General features: G+C 39.7%; 2 protein-coding genes across 10 annotated transcripts in view; one reads left to right on the forward strand and one right to left on the reverse strand.

Moving 5' to 3' along the window:
- The window catches only part of sytl4 (synaptotagmin-like 4), a 14,050-nt gene extending 11,344 nt beyond the window's left edge, over window positions 1-2,706 (forward strand). For all 7 annotated transcript variants that reach the window (XM_055016352.1, XM_055016354.1, XM_055016350.1 and 4 more), the window contains exons 14-17: window positions 674-779; window positions 871-979; window positions 1,069-1,277; window positions 1,938-2,706. In XM_055016352.1, coding sequence (XP_054872327.1) covers window positions 674-779; window positions 871-979; window positions 1,069-1,277; window positions 1,938-2,086 — 573 coding nt within the window. In that variant the 3' untranslated portion in view covers window positions 2,087-2,706. The remainder of the gene's footprint in view (window positions 1-673; window positions 780-870; window positions 980-1,068; window positions 1,278-1,937) is intronic.
- On the reverse strand, window positions 2,323-13,055 carry srpx2 (sushi-repeat containing protein X-linked 2). 3 transcript variants are annotated; one of them, XM_055016358.1, is made up of 11 exons: window positions 13,010-13,024; window positions 12,776-12,845; window positions 9,828-9,902; window positions 8,539-8,730; window positions 7,844-8,020; window positions 7,369-7,492; window positions 7,162-7,283; window positions 6,864-7,043; window positions 5,115-5,248; window positions 4,902-5,023; window positions 2,323-3,378 (listed from the first exon to the last, which is right to left on the reverse strand). In XM_055016358.1, the coding sequence occupies exons 2-11, from the start codon at window positions 12,819-12,821 to the stop codon at window positions 3,198-3,200; spliced, it is 1,353 nt and encodes a 450-aa protein (XP_054872333.1). In that variant the 5' UTR covers window positions 12,822-12,845; window positions 13,010-13,024; the 3' UTR covers window positions 2,323-3,197. The 3 variants fall into 3 exon arrangements, with proteins under 3 accessions (XP_054872333.1, XP_023134076.2, XP_054872334.1); XM_023278308.3 differs by lacking the exon at window positions 13,010-13,024 and adding an exon at window positions 12,959-13,009; XM_055016359.1 differs by lacking the exon at window positions 9,828-9,902 and having other exon boundaries at window positions 12,776-13,055.

Below are 13,055 nucleotides of genomic sequence, written 5' to 3' on the forward strand. Positions count from 1 at the left end.
GCAGAATTGTAATGCATTTTTATTTTCATAGCTGTCCTTTATAGCAACATGTTGACAAGGTTGTTATGTAGATGCCATTCACGCCTCATAAAATATCTGAAAAGTTTTAATATTTTCTTAAATTTATAGCACAATTTTTAAAAAAAGTTTCTACCCTGCTCGCTCTGATGTTTACCTGCCAGCAGCTCTGTTCCTTGCCTTTACTTGTACATTGCTCCTCTGTAGTTCAATAATGACCCCTGTAGATCAGTGCAGTGATATGAAGTAAATAGGGACCTACACATGCAATGTTTCACCATAGCACTGTTAGAGGTTAACTTTTAAGTTGTAAAGTAACTATTAAAATAAATACTGCAATGAACATTTTTAATCCTGTGTTGAACCCTATGCCAGTTAACACCATGTAAGAATATTTTCACAGCAGCAAGAAACAACAAAACAATGTATTTTAAGATCAGAGTGGCTTAAATGTCCAAAAAAATTAAAACAAGGTAATACTGTTGGTTGGCTGTGAGGCCTGGTTATTATACAAGTCGTTAATGTTGTTTTTTTTTGTTTTTTTTAACACTAACGTGTATATCGGGCTCAACAATCCAGTATTTTAATATGGAGACATGTTTACTGGGTTCAGGTTTCTTGTGTGTTCTTAATGTTACTAACTTTCCTTTAACAGGCAGCCTCTGTTGTGCCGGTTTCAGCTTTTGCTCAGTACAAAGGAGAGTTGGTGATCTCATTGAAGTATGTCCCACCTAAAAAGCCAACAACTGAGAAAATCAAAGGTAAAACTGCAATAAGGAAACTGCATTTACCTCTGGTAATATTATACACTTTGCTTCAAATTTCTGAATGTGTCCATCTTCTTGTCTTCAGGCAAAAAAGCAGCACCTGAAGGAGGGGGGGAGCTGCATGTTGTAATTAAAGAGGCAAAGAATTTGATGGCAATGAAACCAGGAGGCACATCGGATAGCTTTGTGAAAGGGTGTGTGATGAACTGTTGACTCTAAAAATCAATTTTCAAACATCAAGCATTTCTCTTTGTAAGCTGACATGGTGTTTGTGTTTCTGCAGCTACTTGTTCCCAGCTAAGGCAAAGACCACAAAGAGGAAGACTTCGGTTGTGAGGAAGAACCTGAACCCTCACTATGACCAGACGTTTGTGTATAAGGACTTGGCTCTGGAGCAGCTGAAGGGGATGTGTCTGGAGCTGACAGTGTGGGACAGGGAGGCCATGCTGAGCAATGAATTCTTGGGAGGGGTCCGCCTCAGCTCTGGAAGAGGTAAAAGACAAAATTCAGTAAATCTTTTTTTTCTTTTCACCTGCCCCTCATACTTTACACATGAGAAGAGCCAAAACAAATCAGATATTCCTCCCATATCTCTTTGTAGTCGCTTTGTGTTACTTAGATAAACGTTATTCAGTGTGAGGTTGTGTGAACCTTGTCGCCCTAGTAGGTTGATCATATCGTATATAGAATAATCTATCTTTTTTGTAAATGGCTCTAGCTGTAGGGTCAGCTGCCTTTTCTTTTGAACATTTTTCTTGTGTTTAAACAAGAAGAATGACTACAGTAGCCAAAATCTGTTTCACTGTTCATATAGGCACTTCACTGTCGTTTTAAGACAGACTTGTAAATGAAATCTGTCCTGAACTGCAACTCATTGGTTAGATCTTGGTTTGAGCACTTGGTTGTAACATCATAATGAAGGTAAATTTAATAAATCTTCATGAAAAGAGAGAGTAATACCATACCTTTCTTTTTCTAGTTTATTTTTTTTTTGTAAAAGCATTGTTGCCAATTTTACATTAGTTCTGAAGAACCCATGAGGCTTCTGTATCTTTTTCTCTGGTCGGAAAAGTAAATGAGTAAAAGGAATTTGCTGTCGTCAGTAATTGCAGCCCTGATTGTGTGTTCACTGTGCAATCTTCGCCCCTGCAGGCACTGTAAAAATAGGAAAAGAGGAAATGGAGTTGGACTCAGTTGGAGAGGAGGTCAGTCTGTGGCAGAAGATGATGCAGTACCCCGACTCTTGGGCAGAGGGCACTCTTCCACTGCGTTCCACCATGGGGAAGGCCAAGGGCAAATGAGGACAGCACAAGCCGGAACCCTCAGAAGTATTCCAGATACTGGAGCAGTGAGAAGCTCTGGCCTCTAAGACAAACATGAGATTTTGGATGAGTTTTGCTTATAAATTTTACCAGACCAAAAGCTTTAGTCACACAGCTCATTGACGTACTGAACACTACATATCTTCTCGGCTTTGAACCCCTCCCAACTGCACACTGTTGTTGAAATGTGCCAGTGTCAAAACACACACAGCCACTTTATATTTTTAAAATGTTTATATTATTGCAATTTAAATGTATTCACAGAACGTAGCACAGAAACAGTGTCTTAATTTGTCACCCTTTTGTTTATAGTTGTGTACACTTGCATATTGGAAAACAGCACATTCTAAACTGGTATCATACAGAACTTGTGTTGCATCCAACAAATTATGCTTAATTTAATCCATAATATATTTTATCTTAATACTACAATATATAATTGTATTTATATTACAAGCCTTTATATGAAGTAAAGTGAATTTGTTTTAAATTTCAAGATTTTAACCTTTAACCCTTCTCTGGAGTGTGATCAGAGTCATGTTTACATCAAGGTTTCCTTGAATATTCTGTTCACCAAATAAAAACTAACTAAACTCAGACATGCTTGATTGTCTCAACTGTGCATTGCTCCTAATATCTTCACCAAGCTGGTAAATTTATAGCCTCTCGAGTGCTTGATAGTGATTATTAGCTGGGTAGTTTTAGCTCTCATTAAATTTCAGATTTCCAAACAGGAGTTGAAAAAGTACAAATCCACATCTTGCATCCAACCAAGTGTTCTGTATTCAGGTTTCAATCTGTGCGCATATATTTGGTGCTCTGTGTTATTCCACAATATAATAGGCTCTATTTTCTGTAGCAACCAGTTTCTGTCCTCCAGGCCCCTCAGCTGATGATCTGATAGAGAGCAAACAGTGTCGGCACTTCAGTGTTGTATAGTGATCACATTTGAACAGGAGGAACTGCTGTCTCTTCGTCTTTTCCGCTCAAACGTTAGTCTGGACCTGGTTTCTGGTTGTTTGTCCTTCCTTATCTTGTGTTAGTAGTACTGATGAGTTCATTGCTGTGGCAACCAGAGAGGTTTATTGAATTAGTCACAGAAATCTCTGCGGAGCTCCAGCCTCTCTCGTTCCTCTTCATCCAGCAGGAAGCTGTCTATGTAGGAGAACAGCTCATCCGAAGCTACCGGGGTAATGAATCGCTCTCGGTCCAGTCCGAGCTCATCCAGGAGCACCATGCTGAAGTAGTATCTGGAGATTCTGAATGCTTGTCTGTGGAAAAACACAATGCAAGCAGTTATTCTTAAAGCAACAGTCTCCTATCATACTTGGATATTATTAAAAGGGCTGTAATGTATATTTTTATAAGAAGGGATAATCTGACTCCAGTGGTAGCTCAGAAGGATACCACTGTACCCGCTACCAAACAATAGAGAGACAAAGTAAAGAACTGTCTGGTGCACAGAGGAACATTTAGCAGCTTAGGTTTCCTTTAGGAGATGGTAAAGAGCAAAAATGGAGCTAAAGGTAAATATTGGACTTGTATTCAACAATTGGACAGAAACACAAGAACAAATGAAAACTAAGGTTGCTAAAAACTAACACCCGTTTGCTAGAAAGTTTGCCATGTTAACTTACAATGTGATGACCTGTCACTGTTTAAGCATTGTGTGGCAACAACAACAAAAAAATCAGATACTGTAAGTTGAAAGTAGCACGCATGAATATTTTCTGGTCACTTGATGGCACACTGTAAAGATTACATCAACTTATAAAGTTTTATGTCAAAGTTTTGGCATAAGCATTTATTTGAACTCATATTTGGTACACCTGACAAACGTAAGTCCAATATTTACTCTATTATTAGCTTTTAACAGCCGGGAATGCTTCACTAAGTTCACTAACTAACTGTTGTTTGGTGTTGGACAGGCAGTTGGACAAAACAAAGCTGCTCTCAAACCAAAACAAGGACCTAGAAGAGTAAAAGACTTGTAAATCTAAGGAAAGCTGCAGAGTCAGGTAATAATTCTGTTTATTACTACAGGTTAGTGATCCCCTTCAAAATACAAACTTTATCCATTAATATTAGAATATTGATTGCATTGAGTGCAACTTCACTCAGATTATTTCTGGTTTTCCACAGATAACTTTACTAAGTTCTTTTGTATGTGGATATCCTAGTTTAGACAATAAGCCCTCGTCCCTCTTCTGCTTCTACTTTCTGATTTCCCAGAGTGCTTTGTGCTGCTCTCACACAATGTGCCTCAGTATGCAGCACTCGTTTAGCTGGGATTTGTGTGTCGGTGCAGAATCTGAAGGGGAAGATTTTCCAGTCTGGAAAATCTGAGCAGTGCCCCTTCCTCAAATTGCACAGTTACTGGAAAAAAGGACTTTATCTATGCCTCTTCTTAGATGCATTTCTCTCTGTATGTTTGTGTCTGATTTGGTGCACAATGCTGGATCTGAAAGGAATCTCACAGATTTTCATGGCAGATGTTATTGATCCTGTTGGAATCCCATTGCTGCCTCTTTGCAATTATTGTGTTGCTATTTTTATCAGTGTTTATCTATGGAAAGGATTTTGTTTTCCTTTTAAAGTCAAACTAATGGAGACAGTTTTTATTAGCAGACTCCTGACATTTAAAGAGTGACGAGAAACAACTCTACTGTTAATGAGAACGGGAATTATATAAAGCCACTTTAGGATGGAATTTTTTAAGGCAGTGAGTATTTTCTTTCCAAGAATGAACCATAAAACTGCTGAATAACTACGTGATGAAGTATCTGACTCTTACCTCAAACCTTCGATGACTTCAGGCTGAAGCAGACGTTCTTTAATGCGGCCCGTCTCACGAGGCGGGGAGCCCAGAAGCTCGATGACGGTTACGTGCCGCAGGTCTAATCCACAGTCTGATTTCTGGTAGAAGCAAGACAAACAGTTTTGGGGCTGTTGTGTTTTTATACTTCTGTAGAAACCTTTTGAGGAGATCATGTCAAGTGTGTCTTACTTGTATCATGACGTTCTGCATCTGGTAGTCTGGGTCAGATATGTTTGGTGCAGACATGATCAGCAGCCTCCTCTTTTCATAGAACTGATCCAGGAGAGCCGAGACTGTCTTTACATCTGATTTAATCTCCATTGCTGCAAACACAGTTACATCCTGCATTTATATCCCCTACATGTACAGTGCTCGCTGCTCCAAATTAACAGTAATTGCTGATTACCAAAGTATTTATGTTTCTATAGTGGTTAATCCACCAGTATGTGCAAGATCTTTAATCCAAATGATGTCTTTAAAGCTAAAATATAATTATTGTTGTTATGAATTTTCAAATTTACTGTTTTACGGAAAAGCAGAAAAAAATAGTAAAGCATATTATTATTTTTTGATTGAGTGTTAATTGTTCCAGTTTGTTATTTGCCTAGTAAGTAACAATACAATTTTTAGTTTGAAACAAGTTTTTGGCAAATTTATAAAATATTTGTGTTTTCTTGTTTTCGTAACAGGTGGTCAAATAAATTTAAGCACTGTAGATATTGCACATGTATGTGTGCAGTATGTCAGCGGTGGCCAAGTGCTGTGTTTAAGTACAGTTTTGAGGTATTATGTTTCATTTTATGCTACCTTCTACGTTTACTGTAGCTACTAGTTACTTTGTCAATGAAAGCATTGCTTAAAAAAATGCAAGTTCATACATTACAATGAACTGTTAAAGAGTTATTCCAGTGGTATCCAGCTTTTTGTGACCACTTATAATGAATTGTGTAACTGGGGCTCCTTATCACAGGTTTTAGATGCCACAAAATAGAGATTATCCCTCTATACTTCCCACATAGTTTCATTTAAATGATTTATTGAGTCCCAAATAGGTAAAATTATCCAATTCTTCACAGGAAAAGAAAAACACAAAAGACAAGAGGGTTTTTCATTCTTGTCCTATTAGTCATCTCACAGCTCCTCAGATTTATCTTGCGATCCTTTGGGGGGGTTTGATCTCTGGGTTGGCAATCACATGACTTAACTACCTCAGCATGTACAGTAGCAGTTCCACCTCAACCAGCTCCATCAGTAAATATCTGATAATACGCATCATTATCAGCCACACTACTTTAACTGTTGATAATTTAAGGACATTTTACACATAATACTTCTCAACCCCTACTTCAGTAAACTTGTGAACACGGGATTTTTAATTTCAACAACTGACTGTATGAAAGAAGTGGATGTAACGACCATGATATTTGGTGGACTTCTATTTTGATTATTGACATATGAGAGATGATTATTTCCTTCTTTGATGTCTGTTTTTCTTAATGAACAGAACCATAATTTATAAAAACAACCTCGTGCTCGATTGAAGTAACCTTGAAACTAATGCTAAAACTCCTAAACTCATTAGGAAAATGTTTACTGAGGCAACAAATCAAGTGAGAAGTCGGCTCATTTTCCCATAAGGCCATTTTCCACTGCAGGAACTTGCCAGCCATTTCAGGGTGTCCCAAACCATTGTACACATTCTGCCAGGGTAGAACCTCCTCCATGGCTGTTTTCAGGAAAGAAAATATTCATTAAAAACTACTGAGTAGACTTGATGCCGAATGGTTAATTGTGGACAGGACAAATTCTGATTTGTTTAACCTAGAAAAGACAATTCCCTTCACTGAGCAGCAGCAGTCTCCTCCTCTCTTGTATTGATTCTTGTACTTTTACCACTGTTAAACAGCGCTCTGAGGTACGTTCAGACGTATTACTCACGAACACACTCAGCAGGGTTTCCGCCCCAGTTGCGGCTGAACTGACAGACTCGACTGGACACCCCCTTGAGTTCATGTCCTCCATCGCAGTGGTATTCACATGTTGCACCATAGTTGTTCCCATCAGAGGAGCAGGTGAGGTAACCATGCAGAGGTGGAGGTAGTTCTGGACATCTTCTCACTGGACAGAGAACACAGCGCAAAGTAAGAACATCCTGTGTATCCTAATCTAAACTTCAGGTTAATGTGTTGCATTTAACCTCATTTCATACCTCAGAACTCAAGAATTGGCAGCTTACCCTCGACACGTACAATAAACTTGCAGGCAGCTCTGTTCCTGGCTTGATCATACACTTTATATCGGATAATGTTTGCGCCCTCTTTAAAGTCAGTGCCTGGCTGCTGGCCCACTAATATCACTCTGCGGAGAGACAAGTAAAGGCCAAATGTTTAATTTCATTTAAAAGTGAACTGGAGAAGGATAGCAGAGGAAAGGAGCGCCATACTCAAGTGATTTGTCAGCAGTATCGGTGGCAGCTGGTGGGTCCCAGGTGACCATGGCAGTGAGCTTTCCAGGCTCGGCGACCTTGAGTCTGGACGGAGGACACTTGATCTTTGGCGGATCGGTATCTGAAATAAACAGATGGAAACTCAAAAACAATACTGGCAACATTAGAGGAAGGAAACTGGCACGAAGGGCAACATCTTTTTAAGAATAGTTTCAGGGCTACAAATATAAAGAGCAGAATTCTGGAAGACAAAGGAGCATAGTTTGGATTCAGTCCAAAGAGCAGAGGAGCAGGAAATATGCTTGTTATTGTGAGACTGAGTGAGTGGACACATGGAGAGGCGGTCTTGTGAAAGAATGATGGAAAACTAGACACCAGTGCAGATGGATTGAATTTAACCTCATGCTGTTGCAGCAAGCTAAAGCTGCAGAAATAAAGCTTTGAGTTCGGACATTTGGTAAGCTTTACTCACCTGAACACTCCGGCTGCACTCCGCTCCATGAACCGCCATGCAGGCAGGTGCGTGAGTGTTCCCCCTCAATGCGATAGCCGGGGGCACAGGTGAAGTCACACCTGGAGTCCACCACAAAGCCTTGAGTGCAGGTGTATCTGCCGTGAGGAATGAGGGGCAGCACGTGGCAACGCATCTCTAAAGAAACGGAAGGTCGAAACAGTCAGATTTCATACACGGTTTGTCTTTAAGAGTAACTACAACCAGGGAAATAATCAATTTAGCACATACAGACAGGCAACGCTCCTCATGCATAACCTATAGAGGTAGTATTTTAAGAATGAGGATGGTGCTGTTTTGTATTTTTGTTTGCACCAACAAAACTAGCAATGGGTTAGTCTGCATCATTACTTTGCAAACTCATTTGTTCACACACAAGCTGGTCATTAATTAATATGTTTTTATTAGAAAAACAGTGCAGTTGTTGGGGACTATTTTCAGCAGCAGATTAACACAGTGAATAAAATAAACTATTCCACTGTTTATGTCAATAGGAAAATGTGATTCAGTGCAAATATGCAGTAATTTATTTATTTATTTTTAGTTTATTAGCAACAATGAACATTTACAATAAGCCATATTAGACTTTGGAAACTTGTTGGTCATAGATTATCACCTAATATATCCTCACATAGGTACTTTAAATCTCCACATACTGCGGCAGTAAGCAGTCCCAGACCAGCGGCGGTTGGCGAGGCATTGAATCGACCTTCTTCCAATCAGCCGGTACCCTCGATCGCAGCTCATCTCACAGCGGGTGCCTAAGGTGCTTCTGTAGGCCCCACCTCGAGGGGAGTGGCAGGTCGCCTCACCATTGGTCAGACCAGGAGAATGGCACCAATAAGGGTCTATTTTTTTAAAGAGGAAAGAAATCTGTGTAAAGCATTATTAGTGGAAAGTAAGTCTCTTTTAAAGAAACATACATAAAGCATAAGTTTTGACCCGAAGATTTTCATTGTACTGCAAATGCATCTGTTTCAAATCAGTTATTGGGCTTGTTAATTTCTATTAATCAGCATTGGCTCAGTCAACTTCTAGTATTTATGCTGTTACATTGGCTTTGTTAGTAGAGTTAATGGTTTTAGGTTAAACATAACGTCACACTTACAAACCACAGATGCTACTTAATGTTTTTTCAACTGCAAAATGGTATTTAAACAACTCTCTGTTTGTTCTTGAAGATGTTTCACTTCTCATCCAAGAGCCTTCCTCTGTTCTAACTGCCTGGTCGGGATTCCCAGGAATTTATTCTCATCCCCAAAGCACGTGGCTAATGGCCCGTTAACAACCATAAGACTCACATGCCTCGAGGTGGGAATTATTGTGAAATTACCAGGAGAGACACGAGTCAAGGTGGTGAAACTTTCTGATGGGGGATCTCAAGACTGCATTATATGTACCTGATAAGTGGTGTCATAGATTCACTCCTCCTAAATCATCTGTCTTCTCTGTCCAGAATGTTGGCTTTACTGTGCTCAAAATCTCCTATGTTGCCATGTGTTTGTGGATTGGCTGTTTAGTCTCCCCTATATATACTGTAGGTCTGAGACCTCCTTTCTGTATTGTACGGCAAATAAATTCCAGGGACTCCTAATTGAACTGAGGAAGCCTCTTGGATGAGAGGTGGAACATTTTTAAAACCAGAAAGACAAGTCCAGGTGTCTTCTGCTGAAGCACTTAGGATTCTCATGACCTAGATGACTGAGAATCTACACAGACATTTAAACAACAAACGTATGTTCAAACAATACCATACAGGTGCACAAACACGCATCTCTCATTTGTCATCCTGGCATGAAAAGAAATAGAAGCATTATTGCAAAAATTCTTGCAGAGCTACTTGAGTATGACTAAAAATGCTAAATCTGAAACTGTGGACAGTCTGAAGGTGTATTTGGTCATGTGACCCACCCCCACATGACAAGTGTGTGTTTTCCGTACGCACTTTTGTAGTCCAGCTGAGGAGTGTCATCTTCCTCTACAAAGTCATTGTAGCTGTCATATACTGTCCCCGAACCAGCTGGAAAAAAAAAACAACCAGACATGTGGAAACAGCAAAAAAAAAAAAAAAAAAAAAAAACTTTTACATGTTTTATATCACCACAACTCTAGCTCACTGGGAGGTAAAATATTGTGATTAAAGCACCACAGTATGTAGGTCAAACAGAGGCAGGCAGACATGAGATGATTCTCCCCACTCAGTCCCAGTTCCACAACTTCCTCTCAGGCTTCCTTTAGCAGAAGTCCAATAACATTCCAGTCTATAAAGCACCTGGATTTGCAATCAGGGGCTCTAGTGGCAACCCTTAAGAGTTCTAAACCTGCAAGCAGGATCAGAAAACAGTATAAATATCATGTTGTTTACTTGAAACGATGAGTGCAGAGAACACACAGTAGAGTTTGCATTGTAGAGTTTCTGCTCTTTATGTTCTGAAACTTTTACAGCACAATGAAGGCCACACATGAGGACAAGCAGCATGTTTTCATTTCTCACTTGGAGTTCGTGCCTCTTGCTCATCACTTGCCACGTTATAAGCAGCATGGCTCATGTAGTGTATTTTCTGCACAATAAATCAATTTCACTGTTATCCTCCTTCCTCTGCAGTTGCTGTTCGGGCACATTATCCCTTCTGAAATCCCAAAAATGACTCCGTGTTTAGAACTGAGTGCCAAACTTTCCAGCCTGTCAGCCTCCGCCCCCTCATCTCTGCTCAGCTCCTTTGCTTCAGTTTTCTTGGTTTTCTGGCACGCTTTGCCTCAGTGAAAATGAAAGTCACTTTAACATGCTTCCTGTTAATAATGATGCATCACATTCAGCTCCTCTGCTCTGGACGCCGCTCCTTATTGTTCCAGAGATGTTTGGATTAAACCGGTCGTCAGCACTTTTCTCATAATGAGCTCAATGTTCCACTCAGCGGCGCCTCCGCAGACTAATATTTCCAACTCAGAGAATTAGTCAGACAGCGAATAAACAAGTAAAGCTTGAGGCCCTGCGGGGCTCCAGCAGAGACAGACATGACTTCAGGTGGCATGTACCATCATGCATGTGGCAATTAAAATTCTGTATTTTTAATTACAGACCGGTGAAACGACTGCAGCTCTGAAAAATACATGCTTTCCCTAAGTGCAGCTGTGAGATCCTTGTATTTTACTTGAATATTTACAGGTTTTGTTCTACTTTTACGCCACTACATTTATCTCACGGCTGTACTAGTCACTTTATTCCCCTATAAAACCAATGTTTTTCTGCAAATTTGTCCTGTGACTCATCAGTTAATTTGCTAATCACTTGCTTGACTAACATTTTTGTGTTTAAATGTGAGAAAAAATTAGAATTTTTTATGTTGTACATCCTAAATGTACTCAGTTTCCTATCATGTGTGACAAAAACAATATCAAATACACAGAACTAGCAAACATTTGGCATTTTGAGCTTGAAAAAGTATCAAACAGTTGCATGTTGCACTATTTTTTGGTAACAAGTTCAGGATTTAAATGCTTCTGACACTACTGAGGGTGCATAATACCTCGACACTGACGCACACTGTGCATCACACACTGCTCACTGTGCAGACTTTACCGCAGAGACATGCCTACTGCAGGCAGAGTGAGTCCATGCAGCAGGGATGAGTCACACCACAAGAAGCCTGTCTGAGGTTTCATTTATCTCTAATGACAAAGCTCAGATAACGACCACCGTCCCTTCAATCACTCCACCTCATCGCCTCAGTTCATGTGTGCGCTGGGCGGATCTCGGGTCACGTTATTATCTAGCAGGATTAAACGAAGGCTTCAGCACGCTGGGCCCAGAGGGGGCCTCCTCAGTAATTAACTGGCCGTGATTGGAGCCGAGCTGTAATGAAACTGGCTGCTCGGCTCACTTTAAATTCGTCTCCACTGGATTGTGTCCAGTTGCATGCTGGGAGATGCTGTGGAAGAGCGGGATCCATTTGCATTCATCCAGTCACCTCAAAAATTCAGCACATCTGCATCTAATACAAGTGTTATTACTGCTGAGATGGAGGTATTTCCCAGCTGTAGGCACAGAAGATGAACGTTTGAGTCATTTGAACTTCATACAGCAGCATAACGTGACACACATCTTTACAAATCATCTTCCTTAAGACGTACAAACAGTCAAGCAGCAGTGAATGTAACTAACACTTACTCAGATACTGTACGTGATTACAAATAGGAGATGCTTTAATTGTCTTTTTCTATCTTGACTTCCACTCAACTACATATATGGGAGGAAAACATAGTGCTTTTTCTGACAGCTGTGGTTATTTCACAAATTAAGGTTTTGCTTCAGGAGCTTATGGAATATTACGCATTATTATAGATTAAAATATCAAATTAGAGCTGAAAGAATTGACTAATTGAAAGAAAATTTATCTCCATCTATTGAAGTTGTTTGTCATTTGCCAAACATTTCATGGCTCCGCCTTCTCAGAAGAGAGAATTTGCTGCTTTCTTGGAGTAAATTGAATAATTTGATGGTTGGAAGATGTTACTTTGAACTTTGAGGAAATGTGATGTCATTTCTCTCTATGTTTTGTCTTTTTACATGTCAAACTAAATCAGCAGATTGATCAGTAAAATGCAAATATATTATTAGTTTCAGGCACTGTTTAACTTAAAACAACCATCAGTATTAAAATGCTGCTTAAACACCATGCCTCATTTCAAAAAGCCAGTAATGTTTTTGCCATGTAACATTATAAAAATCACTTTTTTTCTGTGTTGAAAGCTTTCATGCTTTGGCTTGTAATCAAGAACTTTCCCTTTCTTGTATTAGTAGAAAGTAAGATTTTTTTTTAAGACAGTGGAATCAAATCTGATGAAATAAAATCCCATTCAGAGTTGAGTGATACTTTTCTCTCATGAACTCACCTGTGAGGATTAAGATGAACACAGCAGCAGAGCAGCTCAACAGCATGTCAGGAACTCAAAGATTAGACTCCTGGACACAAAGAAAAAAGAGGAAAAAAAAGGTTTCTGTGCTGGAGGGTTCCAGAGTCCAACACCAAAGTACTCCAGCCTAAGATAAGATTGCTACAAAGTGTATCCAAACACCTTTCAAAAACCTGGAGTTAACAATGAGGACAACAAGTTCTGCCGTCCCACCAGAGTCTCCGCAGCTTTTATGAAGTGAGGATCTTTCCAGTTCATC

This window comes from Amphiprion ocellaris, chromosome 13, assembly GCF_022539595.1.
Source record: "Amphiprion ocellaris isolate individual 3 ecotype Okinawa chromosome 13, ASM2253959v1, whole genome shotgun sequence".
NCBI classification, from domain to species: Eukaryota; Metazoa; Chordata; class Actinopteri; family Pomacentridae; genus Amphiprion; species Amphiprion ocellaris.